The 22,728-nt window shown below is 36.5% G+C and overlaps 1 protein-coding gene across 2 annotated transcripts; it reads right to left on the bottom strand.

Moving 5' to 3' along the window:
- Positions 1–8,916: 8,916 nt before the first annotated feature.
- Cox10 (Cytochrome c oxidase assembly factor 10) lies at positions 8,917–22,493 on the bottom strand. Of its 2 annotated transcripts, none has more exons than XM_089232439.1 (7): positions 22,448–22,493; positions 20,048–20,180; positions 18,115–18,586; positions 15,780–15,904; positions 14,763–14,833; positions 13,507–13,739; positions 8,917–10,638 (listed from the first exon to the last, which is right to left on the bottom strand). In XM_089232439.1, the coding sequence occupies exons 2-7, from the start codon at positions 20,132–20,134 to the stop codon at positions 10,226–10,228; spliced, it is 1,401 nt and encodes a 466-aa protein (XP_089088565.1). In that variant the 5' UTR covers positions 20,135–20,180; positions 22,448–22,493; the 3' UTR covers positions 8,917–10,225. The 2 variants fall into 2 exon arrangements, with proteins under 2 accessions (XP_089088565.1, XP_089088564.1); XM_089232438.1 differs by having other exon boundaries at positions 22,457–22,491.
- Between the last annotated feature and the right edge of the window lie 235 nt (positions 22,494–22,728).

Below are 22,728 nucleotides of genomic sequence, written 5' to 3'. Positions count from 1 at the left end.
ACAAGGATCGCGCAGGAAAGAGACGGGTTTGTTCAGGGCCGTGAGATGACCATAAGTCCCGTACTTTTCACAACAGTTCACCCCCCCCCCGGTTTTTTTTCTAGTTTTTCTGACCATGCTCGTTTTTTTTTTTTGTCTTGACTTGACTGGAATGATTAATGTCAAAGCGCTTGAAGAGGCTCTCTTCTCTGCAAGCGCTTTGATTAATGTGAGCTCAGTGGCATGGGGTTCCCCATAATACTCTCATAACGTTCTTGCCCGCCAAAGCAACGTCACATACTTAACGTTCTTCACCTGTCCGGAATCCATTCAAGCTCAGCAATGGAGGAAAAATCAAGTAATTCATCCAATGGGGGAAACAAAAAGACACCATCAGAAGCAAGTGGTGAGACGAGTGAGAAAATCCCAGTCAAGAAAGAACCAGTTTGCAAAAAGGATGAAGAGCCACCAAGTGCTTCTCCAACGAGTCCAAGCTCATCCGGAAGCAAAACACTGTCCAAGCTCCTGAATGAGAAAATTGCTGCTTACCGTTTGGAGATGCTTGAAGAAGAAGGACCGAACTGGTATGACTGATGGTCTTCGGGAAGAGACAGTGATCTCTAATACGATAGAATGTAAACGTATTGGCTCGAATGTAGTTGTTGTGTTTTCTTTAACACTTTGTTAGCCGAGTGGATAACACATGGGTATTTATTTTGATGAGTATTTATTATTACGTTAGACTTAGATAGATTACATACATATAGATAGGAAGAATTTATAAAGCGGAAAGAGCAGAACATTTAGACATCTTGTCTACTTGATGTCCGAGGTGGAACTCACTAGTTCCCCTTACACAACACTAGGTGGCGTTGTATGTTCTTATCAGTTTAGTTCTTTTAGTCATTTCTTATAAGGACACCACATTCCTCCCCGCTAATTTAAAGATCCAACCGGACAGGAGCTTTCCTGGTTCGTTGGGAACGTCGCAAAGGAAAGGAAGTACTGGACGTCGCTGGTGCCTTAGTAGCTGGTGTTGGTAGATCGCTACTGATCTCTGCCGGAGTTGTCTGTTCTTCTGGAGCAAACTGCACTTCGGAGTCAGCAGCGACAGGAGTTGATGAAAGTTTGCCTGGAACTCGGGGTATCACCAAGCTTGGCTGGACTTGATTGCCAGCTGCTCTCATCTGGTCGATGTGACGTCGGAAGAGAGTTCCATTTACATCTACAGTGTAGTGCAGAACTCCGTCTTTGTTGAGAACAGTTCCGAACTTCCACTTGTTATTGGCGGATCTGTAATCTCGCACAGCCACACGATCTCCTGGCTCGAAAGTTCGGTCATAGAAGTCTGTGACCTCATTTCTGATTCTTTCTTGAACCCTGTTCTTGATATTTGGCAAGACTAGGTCTATCCTAGTTCGGATTTCTCTTTTTAGGAATAACATTCCTGGGCTTTGCATGGTAGTCGCACTTGGCGCTTTTCTGTAATTCAACAGAAACGTGCTCACTTTTTGGTAGATGTTTCCGGGAAATCTTTGCATCGCCCGAAGGGATTGTTTTAAGGTGTGAACGTATCGCTCTGCCTGCCCGTTGCTTGATGGTTTGAAGGGAGCACACGTTTTGTGCTTTATTCCATTATTCCTCATGAATATTTCAAACTCGTGTGATGTGAACTGAGGACCATTGTCACTCACTAACACTAAAGGCAGTCCAAATCGAGAGAAACAGTCCCGTAGGCATTCAACTGTCTTGAACGTGTTTGTTGATTTCATCGGGTATACTTCCATCCATTTAGAATGAGCATCGACTACGATCAAAAACATATGCTCGAATATGGGACCTGCGAAATCTACGTGAATTCTCTCCCACGGAGCACTCGGGTATTCCCAATGGTGTACCCTTGCTTTCACCGGATCGGACTTGAATCTGGAGCAATCTGGACAGTTTTTAGCAGCTTTTTCTATGTCGCTATCAATGTCCCTCCAGTAGACGTAGGATCGAGCAATTGCTTTCATTTTAACAATGCCCAGATGGCCTTGATGGAGTTCATCAAGAATTTTATTTCTAAATTTCTTCGGAATAAAAACTCTTTGGCCATGCATTATACATCCGTCCTGCAAGGTGTACTCGGCTTCCTTCCCTCCTAAAGGTTCACCGAATTTCAATTTCCTCAGCAATGGACCCAACTCTTCATCATTTTGTGTCTCTTTTGCTAAATGTTGAGCTTTCACTGGTAGTGTTTCGATTTGATTCAACTGGAAGAGTTCTACGTCATCCTTGACAACTAAGTCTTCCGACCTCAAAGGAAATCGGGAAAGACAATCTGCATTTCCATGGTTCTGTGTGTTACGATAAATGATATCGAATTGATATGCTTGTAAGATCAAGGCATAATGCAGAAGTCGAGTAGCCGTCAACACTGGTAGACCTTTCTTCGAGCTGAATATCGCTACCAAAGGCTTGTGATCTGTTATGAGAGTAAATCTTCGGCCTTTCAAGTAAAGCATAAATTTCTTTACTGCCCAGATAATTGCCAAAGCTTCTTTATCAATCTGGGAGTATCTCTGTTCCGTTTTCGTCAGCGTACGAGAAGCGAAGGCAATTGGTCTTTCTGTTCCATCTGGTAAGACATGTGATAGAACTGTTCCTATTCCCACTGGAGAAGCATCCGAAGCAAGAGTAAGAGGTAGTGTAGGATCATAGTGCATCAAGATTCGCTTTGAGCAAATTTCCTTTTTGATCTTCTTGAATGCAGTCTCACACTTTATAGACCAACGCCACGGAACGTCCTTTTTTGTCAGCTCATTGAGAGGATAGGCAATGGTTGCCAGATTAGGACAAAATTTCCCGTAGAAATTTACCATGCCCAGAAAACTTTTTATTTCCTGAACGTTTTTCGGTGCGGGAACTTTCAAAATTGCTTCAGTTTTCTCATTTGTTTCACTTAGTCCATTTTCATCAATTTTGTGACCTAAGAAATTTATTTCTTTTTGAAAAAATGTGCTCTTTTTCAAATTTAACTTCAGCCCATGCTCCTGACATTTTTTGAAAAATTTTTCCAAAGCCCTGAGATGTGACTCGTCATTTGTTCCGGTCACTCTGGCGTCATCCATAAAAACTTTTACACCATCTATTCCTTGGAATAGCCCATCAATGTACCTCTGCCATTTTGCTGGAGCTGCATTTAGGCCGTACATCAATCTTTTACAGGCGTATAACCCCTTATGAGTGTTTATGGTTAGGAGTCGTTGACTGTCAGGGTGCACTTTCATTTGCAAATATGCATGACTGAAATCCAATTTTGAAAATCGTTTACCCCCATTTAAACATGAGAATATTTCCTCAAACGTTGGTAAGGGATGCTGAGGCACCTCTAGCTTAGGATTTAATGTGACAGAATAATCTGCACATAACCTTATGGATCCGTCTGGTTTCACCACGGGAACAACTGGTGTAGCCCAATCTGAAGTTTCAACTCGCTCGATAATGCCTTCTCTTTCAAGCCGGTCTATTTCTTTTTCAACCCGGTCTTTTAATGCGAAGGGCACAGTTCTCGCTCTACGAAACTCTGGGGTAACATTTGGTTTTAGCTTTAGTTCCACTTCATGGTTATTTATCTCACCCAATTTGTTGTCGAAAATTTCTTTATAATCATCCAACAATTTTTTGAGATCCATGTCATTAGCGGTCCTCACAGCCTTAAGAGAGTTCCAGTCTAGATTGATTTTGTATAGCCATTCACGGCCAAAAATCGTGTCTAAATTTTCCCTCACCAAATATAAGTTCAAGTGCAACTTTTGTTTTCCGTACTCCACTTTCACAGTGACATATCCCGCTGGGACAATTTTTTCTCCATTGTATGTCCGGAATACTAAATTCGTAGGTTGAACTTTTTTCTTCGAGATTTTTCTGAATCTCTGTAAGCTCATTACTGATACCGTTCCACCCGTATCAACTTCCATACTCACTGGTTTATTGTCTATGTTGACAGTAACCATCATCGGAGGCTTTTTCGGCTCTTCACTCAATACCCTCTCTAACCCAAACATGGAAACGTCATTTTCGTTTTCCTCAACTGAAATCTGTTTCTGTTTGTTAGGTGTCGATTGAGTCTTCTTTGCCGCGTAGCAGGCTTTTTCTATATGCCCGATTTTTTTACAGAAGCGACATTTGCTAGCAATAAATCTGCAGGAGTCTTTATCGTGATTTGTCCCTGTGCATCGTATACACGGCGGATATTTGACAGCGGCGGCAGAGTAGTTTCGTGGAGTAGTGTTTTGCGTGGACAGTTTCGTTTTCCTCTTCCCCGCTTTCACTACCTTCAATTCTGCCGGCTTCCCGATAATCTCATTCGCCCCCTGAACAGCTTTCTCTATCGCCAGCGCGATCTTTATTGTTTTGTCTAGCTCGATGTCGTCTTCCTCAAATAAACGATCGAGGATCGCTCTATCTCGGAGCCCACTAACGAAAACATCCCGAAGCATGGTGTTTAACATCTCTTGTTTATAATCGCACGCGATTGCGAGATGTCGCAATTCGACTATATACGAACTGATGCTTTCGCCTTCGTTCTGCTTTCTGTTTATAAACATGTGCCTACTCGGTATAATCAATGCTTTAGGATTCAAATGGTTCTTCAAAACATTCTTTAAAATGGCGAATTCTTTCTCCGCTGGATTGTCCGGAGACAATAAATTTTTTAACAAGTTGTAGAGCTTTGCAGAAATGCTCGAAATTAAGACTTTAGCACGTTTTTCTTCTGGGACATTTTGAATGTCTAAAAACGCCTCGAAACGTTCTATAAACGCATCGAAAGTCTCTGAAGCTTCATCGTATTTATCAAACGAAACCGTCACTTTTTGGTTTGTTGACGTTGAGCCTCGTTGCTCTTTGAGAGCTACCATTAGAGCTTGATTCTGTCTTATCAACTCTTCAACTAAATTTTCCATCGTCAGAGATGTATGAAAAACTTTTTCTCCTACCTTTTGCAGTCTTCGAGTAAATACTCTATCCAACTTTTAAGATGGGCCTCATTCGCCCCCTGAACAGCTTTCTCTATCGCATCTCTAATACGATAGAATGTAAACGTATTGGCTCGAATGTAGTTACGCCACAAGGAAATGTTTTGTATCGAAAAGTTAAAAATGTATCCATGTTATACAACTTGATAGTATTCGAACGACATGGAAATATAAAAAATACCAAGTGATTTTTTTTTTTTTGTAAGACATCTTTTCATTGCGAACTTTCTTTGTAAACTGAATTCCACGCACCATGTAATAACGGAATGGTATACGGGGGTGTTCATGGACAGGGCTGTCTTTAGAACATCATGGGCCCCTTACCAAGTGCTTTTTCTAAGGCCGTACCTGGCAAATTTTAACCAGATCTCGTTTTTATGAGGGCCCATGCGTTAAAGTGGTACTATTCGGGGGGGGGGGGGGGCTTAGAGGATGAAAGTCGGTCGAGGACCCGGCGCAAAAGAAAATAGTGGGGGCCCTTAAATTGGAAGAAAAGTGTGAAGTTTGGGATTTTCGGGGCCGTTTAGAAGTCGGGAACCGGGCGCCGTTAAATCCGCCTCTGCTTAGTGGGCTAAATTCTGGGCAGCAAATTCGGGGAATGAGTGGTTAAGACAATTAGTAGAGGGCAGGGGCGTAGCCAGAAATTTTGTTCGGGGGACCAAAGTGATAGAACAATAGACTTGGCCATCTTTTTTTCGGTCATTTTCTTACATTGAGAGGGACACTAGGTCAGGGAGTGAGTGAGAGCAAAAGAGTGACACAACACATAGAAAGTTTACAAGCACGTGAAGGGAGCAAAAGACTGAACGTGAACAAGCATATGAATGAATTTGGAAAAACAGGGCCGCAACTAGATGCTTGGACACCCGGGACAAGCACGCATTTTGACGCCCCTTTGTAATGTTGAAGGAGAGGTTTCATAATGAAATTTGCGCCCCCTCGAGTCTGGGGCACGAGACCCGCCTGCTCCCTCCTGCGGCCCTGTTTGAAGACACAGATGTATTTGCGGTAAAGCTGTATCGAGCCGCTTTGGCAAGCGGGCTATAGCACATACGATAGATATAGTGAGAAGAAGACACCCACGATCTGTCACACTGGGTGATGTCAGCACGAAGTCCCAAGGGACTCGGGTGCCGTAACCATTAATAAAGACAAAAAAAATATAATACAAGCACAGAGTGACGAATTCGAGAAAACCACTCTAGAAGAGTGGCAAAATTCGTGTTGCCCGAAGGCTGCAATACCATAAATGCTCTTAACGTCAATGATTTTTTACAGTTGACATAATGGACACGGTGTGGTGGTCATACTGACTGACTCGCATCGCAAGATCCCGCATTCGAACCCCACCGTCGTCACAGTGATGGCAGCTGAAGTTCGTTTTTTGTGGTTACCAACTTCGAGGCGCGAATACGAGCTGATTCCCCCGTTAAAAAGTCTAGCTACAGAGCAGCAGGCCTACGAACGATACAAATATTCAATCATTACATTTCACCTCTGAAATATGGATGGAAGCCCTGAAAATCAGCCACAACACTAGACATGCACTCAGACTGTTGGGCAGGGTAACGTACAGTGGTGGATTAAAGTCGGTTTAGGCCCCGGGCGCAAAAGAATATATTGGGGCCCATTAAATTAGAAAAAGTAAAGTTTAGGTTTTTCGGGGCCCTTCAGAAGTTGGGGCACCGGGCGCGGGTCCATAGCTAAATCAACTCTGGTAACGTAACTAGGCAAGGGCGCTGAACTGGGGCTCCGAGCCGAATGGGCGGCCTCACAAATAATGCACACTTTTTTTTTTGCATACTCTTTCTTTTTTTCAGGGGCCCTTCAATAAAATGTGCTCCCTGAGAGGGTACGCTATGGTCCTGCTGTTAGATACACATACTTACACTTCCGATACAACTCACTAGGTAATGAATTGCCCATGGCAAAAGACCTAAGTTGTGCTCAGTTTAAAAAAAAAAGTTGGCATAATATACAGGGTGATTCCATAATTCCCCTTTTTACTGCCAGCCGTTGATACTAGAGGCATACTTCCATTTAGAAAAAGTATCCAAATTATGTGTTTCACTCAGATACGGCATTCATATTGCAATGGATTGCGTTATAGTTAATAAAATAGTGAAATAAACTTTTTATACGGATGGACCCCATATGCTCAAAAATCTAATTAAAAAGTTATTACCCTGTCCCTCCTGTGCAAAAAAAAGTCAACTTCGCTGAAATATTTGAATTTATGCTTTCCCAACTTTCTCAGATTTTTTATCGAATATTTCACTTAGAGAAACGTAGAATTTCATTAGCTCCAGGAAAGACAGGGTAACAACTTTCTACTTGTGTTTATCAGAACAGAGTGTCCGTATAAAAAGTTTTACTTTTTTTATTTAAATACAGTTATATGCCTTGCAACCTGAATAATGCAGCTGAGATTTACACACGTTATTTTAGACTAATTTTTCTAATTGGAAGTATGCCTCTTGGATTAACTGTTCACCAAAAAATGTGGTAAAAGGGGAATTATGGAATCTCTGTGTATATGTCTATACAGTCAATGCTCGTTATAATGACTCACATCGCTCTGTCGCATATGGAGGTTATATCGGGTGGTCATTATCAGAAAGCATAGGATAGAAGTTATAAACAATTTGCAATGTATCCTACCGGTCGTTATAGTGGGATGGTCACTATGTTGAGTCGTTAAATGAGCGTCGACTATATGTACTGATATATTGTGCTCAGATCGAGTTTATCTCTGCTCACGATAGGTGCAAAAAGACATTTTTTTATAGATACATTAATGGTTCTTTCCTAACTTATAGTAAGCTTACCCCTGGGCATAGCCCTCACATCCTTAAACAGGGTCCCCGGACTGTGATCTTTCACGGGCCCTTCTATAGCATGAAAAAAAATGAAAATGGTGATTGTTCTAGGCCGTCAGGTTCCACCCTTGTGAGGGGCCATGCCCCTGGGGTTACGTGACGAGCCACTATAACAGTACGAGAAATGTTCTCATCAATGGTAGAGTCGATTGATCTAATGTATATATGAATTGACATCATCGTGTCCCCCCAAAACTTCCAAGTCTATCTCTGCCTGTGCTCTTGGGCACCCCTGCCATAAAGTATGAAGGAGGGGGAAGAGAGACAGAGAGTGCTCAAATGTATTATTTCTCCAATCTACTCCCCAGTAAACTTGCCTTGGGAAGAGATTCAATTAAATAAAGTTAATATAATCTTTTTTTTTATTCACGAATTAATATTTTTAGTTAATAATTAATCTGTTGGATGGATTTGGAGGATTGAAAATCCCTTCAGATCACAAAATGGATGCATTACAAATAAAACATTTGTTTTAATTTCTCTTCAATAATTTAATTTATATATGTTACTCGGCCAAATAACTTAACTGATCAACTGTACGGTTGGTATGACGTATTTCAAAGGGTACTACACATATTTAGAGATACAAAGCTCAGGACACATATCTAAGGCTGAGGTTATAGTAGAGCGAACAGATACGAGTTCCAAGCAAAGTATTTGAAAATGATATTTACTTCTGAGTTTTTACTGCCTTTGGAAAAACCAAATATAGTAGAATTATTTTATAGCTATAATATTTTGATTAAGTTCTTAACCAATAAAAAATACCTAAGGTGAATAGAGTAATCTTTTTTACTAATTGGTGATGTAGGACTGGAACCAATGTCTTCCAAATGTCACGAATCACCCATATATACATTGACATCATGATCATGTGTCCCCAGACCTCTTAAGTCTCCGCTATTATATTGGGGGGTGGGGGGGGGACCCTTATGAAATTATTTCAAGTGTATATTCAAACTTATATTTAAATAGCTGTACAAACTTTGAAGAATTAATATAAATGTCAGAATTAATAACTATCAGATTAACAAAGCTTGTCTTATAATTTTTATTTTAGCACAATATGGTACAGAAAACTGAAAATATTGAAACAATATTCTCAATATATATATTACAGATTTTTAAATAAATATATTTTTACAAAGATAAAGGAACTCTTGTTTTTGAAGACAAAAAAAATGTTGCAACAGGGCCAATGTATGGTCAGGAAAATGATGTGCATTGTTGAAGCACAATCTGGCCAAATTGCATTGAAGTTGTTCGTGCATGAAAACCGGCTTTAGCATAGTTAAGTTAATTGTGCCCCCCAATTGTTAACCTTTTCAAAAGATATTTTTGTGTAATGAAATTTTAATCCTGGTTTCTGAGGATATGAAAATGTTCAGCACGTGAAATTCTCAATTCACTTCAATTGTTGATTTATGCAATCAGTGAAAAAAAAAATCATAATTATTCAATATGAATACATTATCAGGAAAAAAAGTCTCAAGTGAGCAAATGGTAAAACTTAATGACAAATATTGCTTGTAAGATAATGGAACCTTCAGGATCACTCGGCATATGCTGTTTATGAATTTGAAAGGCAGAAGTTTCCATAATTATTTTTTGTAAGAAGTCAATAAAATTTACTCTTGCATCATTTCCACCCATAAAAATCATCTGATCAAATACATAAAGACTCAGAAGATGCATAAACAACTCATTGTCACTGATATCTTAATTACAATTAGCCTTATTTCTTTGCTTTAATAACATTTTTTCTTTATTGCCTTGTATACCGATGGCCCAATACAAAAAGGCAACTCCGAAAATTGCATTTTTGAGTTATGCAAGCCATAAGAAAGGTAGAAAATGTCTCTATATATACCTATTTCAAAACAGCAACAACTCCAAACTCTGCTTATAAGCCCCCTTACTGTACCCTACTGCAATTAAATCTGAGTTGATATTCATTCAGTTACATGCAAAGTCAATATTCAAAATTACAGATATCTCACAAACATAGAATTTTGAAATGTTGCCTTTGTGAACTGGGCCGTCAATGTGATGAAAACATGTCTTCTAACTTTCCAGCATTTCTTAGCTTACACATAATAACTTAAGTCACACAACAATGATTTTTCACTATCTGCAGAACCAACTACCCCCAAATACAGTGGATCCCACTGAATACATTATTGTCAGGGGGACCATATAATAAAAACATATTGGTGTTTTTATATGGGAAAGAAAATCTGGATTTTCAATATAAGACTTCTTAAATGAGGAAAATGTCTTAAGAAGGATCCACTGCATTTTACAAATAAAAATGTTTCCCACTTTACGAATTCATTATTTCCTACATCACGAAGGAAGTTTTTGTGCCTTTTCTTTTTCATTGCATCTAGAATAATTTTTTCCTATGAACATAAGAAGCATCAGGACAGGTAAATGTATCAAACTCAACCTAAACAGTTTCCTGGAACTCTGACTGTCTGCGTTCTTGTAAAAATTATAAGCGGAATAAACTAAATACAAGTTCAAAGGCAATGAGTCAACTGCAAAAGTCCATGTTGTGAGACCAACTAGAGGTGCAGAACTACACAACACAAGAATGGCAACACTGTGACGCAAAGCAGTTCTCTGGCACAGTGAAGGGTTGATTACCGACATCATGCGATATCCAGCTCTTGAGTAATCTGGACGAAGATTCCATGACAAAGCGTTGAAATGAGGAAACTGCCACGAGTAAAGAATAGCTCCGATGAGAAATCCACCTGAAAAGAAATGATAGGAAATTTTAAGAATATTTATGAATGCGATGATTATTAAAATATGATTAATTTAGTTAAAAATACAGTAAAACCTCGATAAGTCGTCACCTCAAGTTATCGAAAAATTATGACGACTTAAGCACAGTTCAGTCAGTTTTAATGTGCAATATTATGAAAATCGTATAAATTTAAAGTAATATGACATTTATTAAAGTATGAATCAAAATAACAATATATTAAATAAAATTTATAGATTGCGAAAGAAAAAATAATAGCAATTTTTTATCTTTTTTATCTCTTATTACATAAATTATTGTGGTAAAATGTACTGTACACTTTGATTTATACTAGTAATTTTTAATTTAGACTAACAGAGCAACTGTTAGAATAGGTAGCTTTTCTTCATAATAGAAACTCTCTATCGCACATTAATTTTACATATTTCACATCAAATTTAATTTTAGTGATTTAATTCTTCACCAGTAGCACTTTATGTAATCTTTGACGTATCAATAAATTTTACTTGTGGCCCCCCTCCCCTGGAGGGGGGGGCATGAGGCGAAGTGCTTATGCTGTTCCTTGTGACTGAGCTTGGGTGTCTCTCGGTTTGTCCATTTTTTCCAATGGAGCCCAGGCAGAAATGAGATCTAGCTTGAACAGTCCCCCAACGTTCCAAAAACTTTAGTCGGCAAATGAACTAACCCAGCGTAGCTTTTGTTACTTAAACTATTCCGTTTAGGTATATAGGATTTTATGGTGACTTTTAAGCATATGGCAATGCTGTTAACAAGCTCTTTTTTTATTGGGAGCCATAAAAATATTCTCTCTCTGTTCCTCTTTCTCAAACTTTTTCATAGTGACGACTTAACTGAAATTAGCGATGAGTAAATGAGGGTTTAATAACATTGTGGTCTACGAGAACTGGAAGGGTCCAAGAAAAATGACGACGTATCAGGGTGACAACTTAACGAGGTTTTACTGTACATATTCAATACACATTGAATGGTCACATACAGGGAGAGTCAAAACTTTTTACTAAAATGTTATGATTCAGTAGATTACACAAACTACAAAACTTTTGTAATAAAATAATACACCAACTGAAACAGGAAAGACAGTAGAACTTACATTCTCACAAGAGTAAAACCACACGTGTCTTGCACATTTTTTGGGGGGGAGGGGGAACGACAAGCATTTGCAGAGTATAGTCTATTAGAACTCCCTGCAATTTCTGATAACCTTATTGCACAACATACCCAGTAACGTCCAACATGTACAGCAATCCCTCTGCAGACGATTTGCAGCATGAACCAGGTTACGCTGATTCAAATCACAATTTAAATCACTTGATTTTTTTTTCAAATCATTGATTTAAATTGCATTACCCCTTTACTTAACTTCAATGATATTGAAGTAAAAGTACCTAGTATAGTGTGCATGTTATTAAAATGAAGTTTTTGATTAAAAGAAACACAGAAGATCGTGTAAATATAGACTTGAACCTAATCCCTAAATACAGTGCAGAAAGATAGCCGTTCTATTATTTCCAGATGTTGTGCATGGAAAAAAATGCAGAAACTACAGGGAACTAAACTTGGATATACTAAATATTTGCAGTGCACAACAATGGGGCACTAGGGTTCCCCTGGAAAAAAAAATAGTTTTTGTTTAAAGCTTTGGAATTTATGCCATAATCAACCTATTATTATTTATAATCATGATAGATGTACGAACATAAATAGCGTTGGACTTAAAATTTAAATACGAAAAGTAAAAAATATAACGGTTTGCTCGTTTTTTACCAAAACTCATTGAATCTGCAAAAGAATAAAAGATGTGTAAATTATTAAACATCATCACACAAGTTTAAAACATATATTAAATGCAAGTATCAGTTGCACAAGAAACAATCTTGTCAATAGTTGAATATAACTTGTCAATAGTCAATAATCTTGAAATGTGTTGCAGAACCTGTACCGTATGTGATACTGAGTTGTCACCAGGGATTTAGGTTGGGGGGGGGCGATTATTTATAAGCAGGCAGTTAATTTAAATTAAAAAAAAATCTGATTCAAATAAAAAAATAATCATGACTTTTCATACCCTGGCATATACTTTAGTTGGCGGTAGTTCATTTGAAAAATTCAAGTAAATAATAAATACTACATTATTCTATATTATTAAAACTTATCTTCCCATGCTCGGTGGTATTAGTGTTTGTGGTTAAAAAAACTCATTTTTTATATGCTACAAGAAAATGTCCTATATTGCCTTTGCTGCTCTTATCCAACCACATATTCTATGATTAACAATGTTAATTTTTGTGTGTGTGTGTATTCTGCCTCCCAACCAGAAACAAATGCCCCCCTTCCCCCCTATCCTGCCAAAAAAATCAAAAGTTAAAAATATTTTTGTAAAAATATTGAAAGAAAACATTTTTTTGCTATTTTAATCAATTCCTGTTAATTTGAAATGTTTTTTAACGGTTAGTAACTCAAAATGTTTCTGGCAGCCATTCCTTGCGACATCCTCTGAATTCTGTGTGACCCTTCCAAATGTTGATTCTGAGTAGGCTTTTGCACTCACGAAACAATATGAATGAAAAGCTTTGAACTACCCAATATCCAGGATTTCATTAAGAAATATGGAGAATAGGGAAAAATAACTGAGTGGAATTCATGGAATTGTGTCCTTGTCATTCAGACTTTTATGTCATACATTCACCATGCTTTTTTCTCCAATTCAACCACCAATTATTTCATCGTTTAATACTATCTGCATTGAATACTTACATGTACAATGGGGGGGGGGGAAGGCATATTTCAGTAATTCATATTGAAAACACACATGCACATCTGTGAATAAACTTACTTGCATTCAAAGAACCTGTACAAGCAGCCCATCCCATAAGTGGAGGAATAGCGCCAACAACAGATCCTATCCAGGTATTCAAAATACTGCATCTCTTCATGGGAGTGTACACAGCTGTGTACAATAGCAAGTTCGTTGCTCCAAGGACTGCTGTTAGTCCATTCACTCCAAAACCGAGAAGTAAGAGTCCAAGACCTGCACTACATGTTGCAAAAGTTACAGCATGTACTGGCCTGGAAAAATCAAATAAAAATATGGAAGCACGAGTTAAGATAACAATGATTTTGTTTATTGTTACCATTCTTTTTTCTGGTTACGAGTGCATATGTCATCACACTAATTTTTAATCTAATAATTTCAATTTTTGAGAACTAATTAGTAATTATTTCAATAACAGTAATGTTTTTTTAATTGAGGATTTAAAAACTCAGTTAAGAACATGAGGAAGTCAGTTTCAATGTATTCATAAGAAATTTTAATCAGGAAAATATATTTTATTAGCTTCAACCTTTTAAAAACAGGAGAGAAAAGGAGAAATTGATTGGCCAGCTGACTGGTTAAGGAAGAACACATCAGAAGAAAAAAATTCCATAATTAATGAGGTATTTACATTTTGCAATTATTAATTAACAACAGAATGTTAATTCCTTGTTAAGGCTAAAATAATCAGCTTTTCAGGATTCACCTTTTATATTGTAATATCTCATTATTAATTAACAGAATGTAAATCGTAATTAATGTTAAGGCAATCGAGGGACCCGGGTTCGACTCCCGGTAGAGGCAGAGATGAGTTTTTTCCTTCCTTAAAAAATTAACATCTCAAATAATAAATATCTTCACAACATCCAGTCTTCTGTATACCTTGTATTAACAAGTGGAGAGCGACATTCATGTCATATATATAGCCATCTGGTGGCTCGTCGTCCATGAGCTATTAGCTGATCGGTTTCACCGTCCATTGCACGGTTCCGTTCAGCATATATACGCTCTAGCGAAGGAAAATCTCTATCTCCTCTGTAGCTTAGTGGTCAGAGCACTCGTCCGGCAATCGAGGGACCCGGGTTCGACTCCCGGTAGAGGCAGAGATGAGTTTTTCCCTTCCTTAAAAAATTAACATCTCAAATAATAAATATCTTGACAACATCCAGTCTTCTGTATATCTTGTATTAATTTATATTATAAATTATATAGAAATTTTTATGATGACAAAAAAAGCAAAGTTCTGAGAATTAACATATAACAAAGTTACAGCTTACGTCAGTAATCCTCGAACCAGCACACGATTTTTGGTTCTGGACATCTGCGAATCATATGGTACTTCCAGGAACTAAAATGCATAAATATATTTAAATAGGTAAAAATTGAGTTATTGGTGGTATGATAACACATTGCGAATTAAATAATTTTGAAACCAGTTATCATTTATTGCCATTCCCCTTTTCCACTAGTTTAACTAGGAAAAAAAATCTTTCATAAATCCCATCAAAATATCGACCCATCTACATATATCGTGATACTTTGGCTAAAGAAAATAATTTCTTCTGGAATCACATTTGTTAGCTGAAACATGATTTCCCACATTCTATAGAAAATTGTTTAATTTGTTCCAGATACTACCCAAAATTTAAAGATAAGTTTTTTTAAAACACCAAAGAATGCTTCAAAAAAGACAAACTGACTGAAGGCTAAAATAATCAGCTCATTGGACAAATAAATCAAATCTCTGAACATGCAGAGAAAAAAAAACCTTTCGAAAAACAGTATCTGTATTTTGTATTAAGCTGACGATAATTAGGTTAAGAAAGAAGCATAAATACTTAATCTCCATTATTGTTATCAAATTCCCAGATAGAACACATTTTCTACAGAAAAAACCATAAATTTATTCCAATTTGCATATTTGTTCAGTGTTTAATCAGTATTAAATTTAGATTGATATCAGTGTTCTGAATGTATCAGTGATCCCCATTAAAAACCTTGTTTTTTCCCTGGCATACCAGGAACGAACCATACTCCACCATTCAAAAAGCTGATGGCTCTTGATTTTTATGGCATGGCTGGCTAATGCAAGATAATATAGTAATAGCTGAGCAATATAAGCATATTAAAATTAGCTCAAAAATCTTAAGAAAAAAATCCCTTTTTTTTAAACTAAACTACAGCAATGATTTGCTTTGTACATACAAAAACTTGAAAACTTTGTCTAACGCGAACAAAAACATCAAAACATGCTATCTGATAATTGCAATTTCAGCATCAAATGACAATTTTACCTGATTGATTGTATTTGCTGCAGCAGACATAAGTCCAGTTCCTGTCAAAGTGTACAGGAAGATAGTAGGATCCATGGGAGCAAATGCCATTCCATAACCAGCAGCTGTCGTTATCACAACCAGACCTTTGAAAAAACAAAAAGTTAAAAAAAAATTAAATAAATTGAAGAATTTTATTTCATTTATTATCCAGCATCCCCCAACAAAACTGTCTCATGTCTCTTCGGTGCAAACTTTCACCCTACTCCACATTTTTTAATGTCCTTTTTCGTTCTCTTTTCTTTCTCTCCCAACTTCTGTTTCTCCCAGGCCTTCTAACAACTCTTTTCTCCTGAACCTTACAGGCACAGAAGTGAGAAAGCATTCAAGGAATTTGTTTCAATTTCTTGTACAATGATTATAACTTTCAAATTTGAAACCTATCCGCAACGATACTTGATAAATCCCTCCCTCTACAATATTTTTAAAAAAGATTTTGAGACCACTAAAGATATTTTTTTGTCTTTTTTTAAATCAATTTCAATATATTTTTTAACTTTATTTTGTTCTCTCTCGGTGTCTCATAAAATCAGTATTTAACACCTGTTTTCCCGGAGTGTAAATAAATTGTCAGTTACGCTATTTTCTGTAAAGTATGCAGAAATGGGATGCAGTTAGCAATGTTATTAATAAACTAATTTAATTACAATATTTTACAGCGAATAAATACTTATGAATTTTCTGGTATGCCAAACTAACAATGCCAATTTAAAAGAGATGGTCAACAAGTGTAAAATCCCTCTAAACAATACAGTACTTTTTCTTGGTCAGCAAAATATTGTTACATTGGAATTTCACAGTGTGTGTATTTTTATAGGCAGGACTTGACAAATAAAAAAATCTTTAGATGGCAGTCAATTTTCTTAGGAGTCAACTATGATTTTTGCTCAAGAAAAACTGCTCTAAGTAATGTTTTTGGACTTGTTAATGTCTTTTAACATGGGAAGGAATTATATAAAAAATTCAGCAAATTTTGAGTCATCCTGTGTTTTGAAGAATGAAATATATACACATACGTCTCTCTATCATTGCTTAACTAAATTATGTCTGTAATTCTTACCTAACATGGAGAGATATCCGCTATGAATGAAATATTTGACAAAAAAATCATGAAACTTAGAATTATAAATGTTTTGGTAATCGAAAGAGTTCCCAACTACAGTAGACTTTCTCACTCTCCAGCGTAGTTAAAAATTAATACATAATAATATTCTGTGATTCCAAACTGCACAGAAACCAGTTTTGAATGTATGGCTATGCAAAATCAACCATTAAAATGGCCCACATATTGTTAGCCACACCTTAAAACCGGACAGCTTTTTGCGCAGGTTAGAGCATAAGTGGAGGGACATCATGTTGCCAAAGAGGGCTAAAAGGGAGAAGCCATTTGTCGTCTACATCAAGGACTTTTATAAAACTAAAAACTGTGAGTTTTGACTTTCATTTTAGGCCTACCTTTGATATTTGTATTATTATTTTTCAATGAAGAGTGAAATAAGTTTAAATAATTTTTGTAAGAATTAAACTTACGTTTTAAGCTAATATTTTGTTCATTTAAAAAGCATATGGTATGTGTTCATACTGTATAGTGTACATGATTTTATGTTTCCTGCAATCAAGATAGACAAAGACTTTACCATAAAACCTAAAATGTGTCTAATATTTTTACTCTTGGACTATCAATTTTGCAATAAATTTTTAAAACATAACACAACAGTTCAGTACATAACTAACATTTATAAAGTACTCGCCCATACTCAGAGGCCAGAAAATATGAACGGGTTTTGGTATAAAAAAGGTGTTTTTGATGGTATGGGTGAAGGTAAAAAGCGAACATTTTAAGTCCGTCCTAATCCAGCTTTTGAGTCATTAGGCCGGATAGTCTAGACCAGAAGACTTCAACATTTTTCTAGTCACGAGCACCGCCTGTACCCATCATAAAAAAAAAGCAACCTTCACCAAGTTTGACACACGATTTAAATCCTTGAATGCAATTTGCATAAGGTGTTTAATTGGGATTTTGCTCAAGTGCTCACAAGCATCAAGCATTCTGTGTGCTTCAGGAAGCACAGTGATGCTTGCGAGCAAAGGGTTGAAGATGCCTGGTCTAGTCTTAGTGGTGGTCTCTCGCTAGTCTCTACTGTAGTTCGGATTAGCTTCGTTTTACTGTACATGAATTGTCTATGAGCATCTTTTATAGCTACATTAAAAGCATCAACAAACAAATGAATGAATGAATGAAACATTTTTCTTAATTTCAGAATGAATATGAATACAAAACTCTAAACTTTCTTACCTGTCAATCTAATTTTTGATAGTTTCATGTAGTTTTTGAGAATAGAGTTGAAATCAACAAACTGCTTATGCCAGTCCAAGTCATTTGGTTTTACAGAGTTCAAAATAGTGACTTTTTGATGCTCTGGGACATCAGTGATGCTCTGCCCAGAATCTGAAATGTTTTTATCCTGCCATGGTGGTGTTTCTTTCCCTTCATCTGGTTCATGTTCCTCTTTCAAAGGAAACTGTTGATCCGCTTGACTGATGATTGTCTTATCAACTTCTTGAGGAATAAAACTTCCTGAGTCATGCATGCAAATCCTACTTTTCCTTTTTTCATTTTCTGTAGAAGTGGAGATAGTAACTTTTGGAAATGGTTCAGTGATGTGGAGCTTTGGTTGGATCTGTTCTTGCAAAGGTGATACAGATACTGCAGCTGATGCTAAAATGCTTGCTTTGGGCTTTCTGGATTTCTTAGGTTGTTTTGTGTACTATAAAAAATTAAATAAAAGGGACAATTAATAAATGCAATAATAACTTCCTCTGTCACTAACTTGTATCATCAAATTTTGTTGAACAGACATATTTAAATGAGCAAGCAGATCACCCAATAATGAAATTTAATTATTGCAAAACCTTTTTTACCAACATAATTGGGACGTGCCTATGTCAAAAAACTGAAATTTCTAGATAATCAAATATGCATTGGTTGAAAAGTCTAGTACCGTCTACACTAGGGCTCCCTAAATCAAAGAGAAAAAATCAGATGCAGACCAAATTCTCACAAGACTAGCATATTTTTCCTCCAAGAAAAATGTTCCAAAATATATTTTTTTCCCGGAAATTTACAGGAACACATTCACTTTTGTGTTGGCCTAAGACTATAATTTTAAGATCACACATAGAAAATTTTATGCGCCAATACTAACTGTTTGGTCACCATGGCAAAATGGCACTTAGGATTTGTCAAACCCTGATTCGCACCAGAAGTGGCCAACCACTTCCTAGCCTGTGGCACTATCAAAATCACCTGAAAAAATGTTTACGAGATGCATATGTAGTTTAGTAGTTGCTGTCATCATACAAGCCACATTCATAACAAATTCAGTTATGTTCTGACCAAAAATCGGAGGTGAAGGAAGATCGAAACCAGGGCTGCAACTAGACACTTTGTCAGTCACTTCACCAAACACCAACTCTGGCTTTATGGCAATTTACTTCCATTAATGAGATAGGTTGGAAATGAAGGCGCTGCGTATCAGTGGTCACCTCAAGCTCATTAGGGAAAATATCTTCTCTATATCCTCCCTCAGGTTTGAACCTGGGACCATGACAGTAACTTTCACGGTGGTAGACAAGCATCTTACCCCCATGCCACTTAGGCACTACTTCGTCAGCCGTCACAAAGCACACATTTTGTGCCTCATGTGATGTAGAAACAGCAGTTAAAGTGTGAATTCGACACTCCCTCTGGTTCAGCGTCGGGGCACTAGACCAGCCTGCTCCCCCCTAGTTGCAGGTCTGATTGAAAAATACACACACAAAAACTGTTATACATATGATGAGCAACTATACATCTTTCATCACACTGGCTCAAATTAAGCAATGAATCACAAAACATTCACATAGAAAAAAAAGTCACTATTCACTAAAAAATACACTATTCAATAGTCACCAATTTATATAACACTACAATACATTTTGTGAAGTTTTGGCACTGAGTTTGGTGTTATATTGGATCACTGTAATCACTATCAACAAGGTTGTGATTCTTATGTAAGGAAGATTTGTGCACAGAAAATATCTCAAGCGGAAAGGTTGGTGCTAATTGAAGGGTGCTATAACAATAACAGAGTTAAACTGTATATAAAAAAAATATCATACAATAAATATGACGTAAAACTTTTTCACTAATATTGGGAAAACTTTGAGAATATGAATTTTAACAATACCTGTCTACAAGCAGAATGAAAATTAGGCCGGTAACATACATGTTGTCCTTGGCGCTTTGCTATGAATGCCAAAATTCTAAGAACCATTCTTAGTATATTATATCATAATTTTGATTCTTGGATGTACAGGTGCCTAAAGAAATAGAAAAAAAAAATTAAATTATGAAAGTAAGTTCTTTCATAAAAACCTAGATGTATAAAAATATATGTCCAATAATCAAAACACTGCCAGAAAAGTGGTATCACTCACGATTTGGCAATAGTGTAGCAATAAAAGTGTCCCTCACTTTACGTGATTAACTGGTTCCACAAAATAGTCACATAAAACGAAATCACATAAAGTGAGTTAAATGTAAATTTAACATAGGTAAGATAGGGGTTTCTTCAAAAGGATACAAAATAAATTATTCAACCCAATTTCTAAACCCAAAATAGGTTTTTTTGAATGAATCAATTAACCAACCTTATAAATCTCATTAATATAAGCTATATGAATAGATCTAATAAAAAAGTTCACTTCTCCCTCCACTACTGCATAGGTCTATTGATTCTAGTGTGTGTGTCCCACAGCAGAATGTTCTGCATTGTTCCAAAATGAGCCCTCCAGTAAAACTTCCTATAATAGTGTTTTCTACATTTTTCTTAAAATTCTTCCAGATTATTCTGCAACATGCGTCACAGATTTTGGCATATTCTGCATTATGGTGAGTGCAGTTGTTTTTTCCCCAAAGAGCCTGACATAAGAGACTGATAACTTTTTTTAATCACAGCAGTCAAGATTCAGCTGACTATAAATCTATTTATAAAAACTTCAGAAATAAAGTTAGAAAATTCTGAATATTCTCACAAGTATGACAATTCTAGATTCATTAGCATTGTTTTCTATGATTAAACTTCGAATGGCATTGTCTATGTTTACCAAAAGATGCTCATTAGTGAGATGGATTTGAGCATTTCTTCCATATTTGCCTTATAAAAAAAGTTTACATCTACATCAACAAATCCACCAGATTTTGTCATTTTAGTTATGTAATATTTCTAATTTGGAAGCTCATTTTAATGACCAAAATCGAACAGATGAAATTTTATGAGTTGAAATTTCCAAAAAATTAACTTTTAAACATCGCACAAAATGAGGGATTCCAATATATTGATACGAAAGCTTATTGGCAACAGCTACGGCTGTATAAAATCTGACAGTCATCATTTCATGATGTTTCTTGTTTGAAAATAGCTCAAAATCGCTTAGACTACATGACTAAGATTATTTTTCTGTTTGTCTTTTATTATATAGGCTAAACAACTGCTTCTTAGAATGGTATTGAGTGAGTAACATATTTCACCAAATTGAGGTTGGTCATGCATATTCTGAAATCACGGTTGATACCACTACCCTATTAGCCCTCTCAATGGTATCGATATATCATTTTGCTTACTTAATCACTTCACGTACAAGCTTTTGGCATTAAATTTGGATTATCCCTATTTGACGAATCAGCGATAAATCTGGTAACCTTTTCATAACCCAGCCACCGGTTAGAAAAAGAAAGGGGAAAGAAAAAATATAAAAGTAAAAAGTATGATAGGTAAAAAAAAAGGTTTTTTTTTAGAGTCTTCAGCTGCGAATGAAGCAGAGGCAGACATCTTCAGCTGAGAATGGAGCGGAGGCAGGCGTCTTCATCTGCAAATGAGCAGAGGCAGATAACTTCAGCTGCGAATGAAGCAGAAGCAGGTATATTCTGCAGCGAATGAAGCTGAGGCGGACATCTTCAGATGCAAATATAGAGGAGGCAGGCGAATACAGGGTGATAAGTTGAAAAAGCAATTAAACGTGAAGGCAAATTAGATACTTTTATTTACAGGACAGAAAAATTTTGCCCATATTATTGAAATTTAGGAACGGGCGATAGCCCCTTTCTGGACCCACAAAGGGGCAATCAGGTTGAGAATCATAGCTTTACAGTAGGATAATTAGCAGGGGTCCTATTATCAATTTCCTTCCTTTTATTGGACAAGCTAGATTTGTCGGTTTTTGTTTTTGAGTCCCTTTGCGAGTGGGGATAGGGAATTATTTCATCTACGGAACTGGTGTACAATCAACCGAACTCTTCACGATGGGACTTGAACGCGTAACAATAGAACTGCAGCTGAGTAACAGCGCATGGTATTAAAACAAAGATAAATTTAATTTTAAATTACGAGGCATGATACATTTAAAAAAAAAACATTGGCACACACACAAATCTCTCAGTAGAAGAGAAATGACTCGACACTCATGAAACCATGTATTAACTACTTAAAATTAACAAATACATTTAAAAGTACAATTTTTAATATTTTAATTTACTCAACAACGTGACAAAAATAGAGATTTTTTACAAATAGTAAACAAATACAAACATGACCCACATTGTGACCGCTGCCGACAACAACACAAGCTCGTGCAACATTTCTGATAAGTATTCATTCTTATTAACGCCAGTATTCCATGTCATAAATACAAATGAAAGAAAAATTGTATTTTTTCAAACACTAAACACAATAAGTTTGAAAATATTCATATCATACTTGATGTTTTTACATTCCAATATCAGAAAAACTCTGTTTTTTTAATTAATGTATTTTACTTAAATTTTGCATATGGGTGACAACAAAAGAAGTACAAAACTCTTCCTTCTCTC

Source organism: Pholcus phalangioides, unplaced genomic scaffold (assembly GCF_987345545.1).
Source record: "Pholcus phalangioides strain wild (caught in Gottingen) unplaced genomic scaffold, Ppha-v1.0 ptg000001l_1, whole genome shotgun sequence".
Taxonomy (NCBI): domain Eukaryota; kingdom Metazoa; phylum Arthropoda; class Arachnida; order Araneae; family Pholcidae; genus Pholcus; species Pholcus phalangioides.
This window is presented reverse-complemented; position numbering and strand designations above follow the sequence as displayed.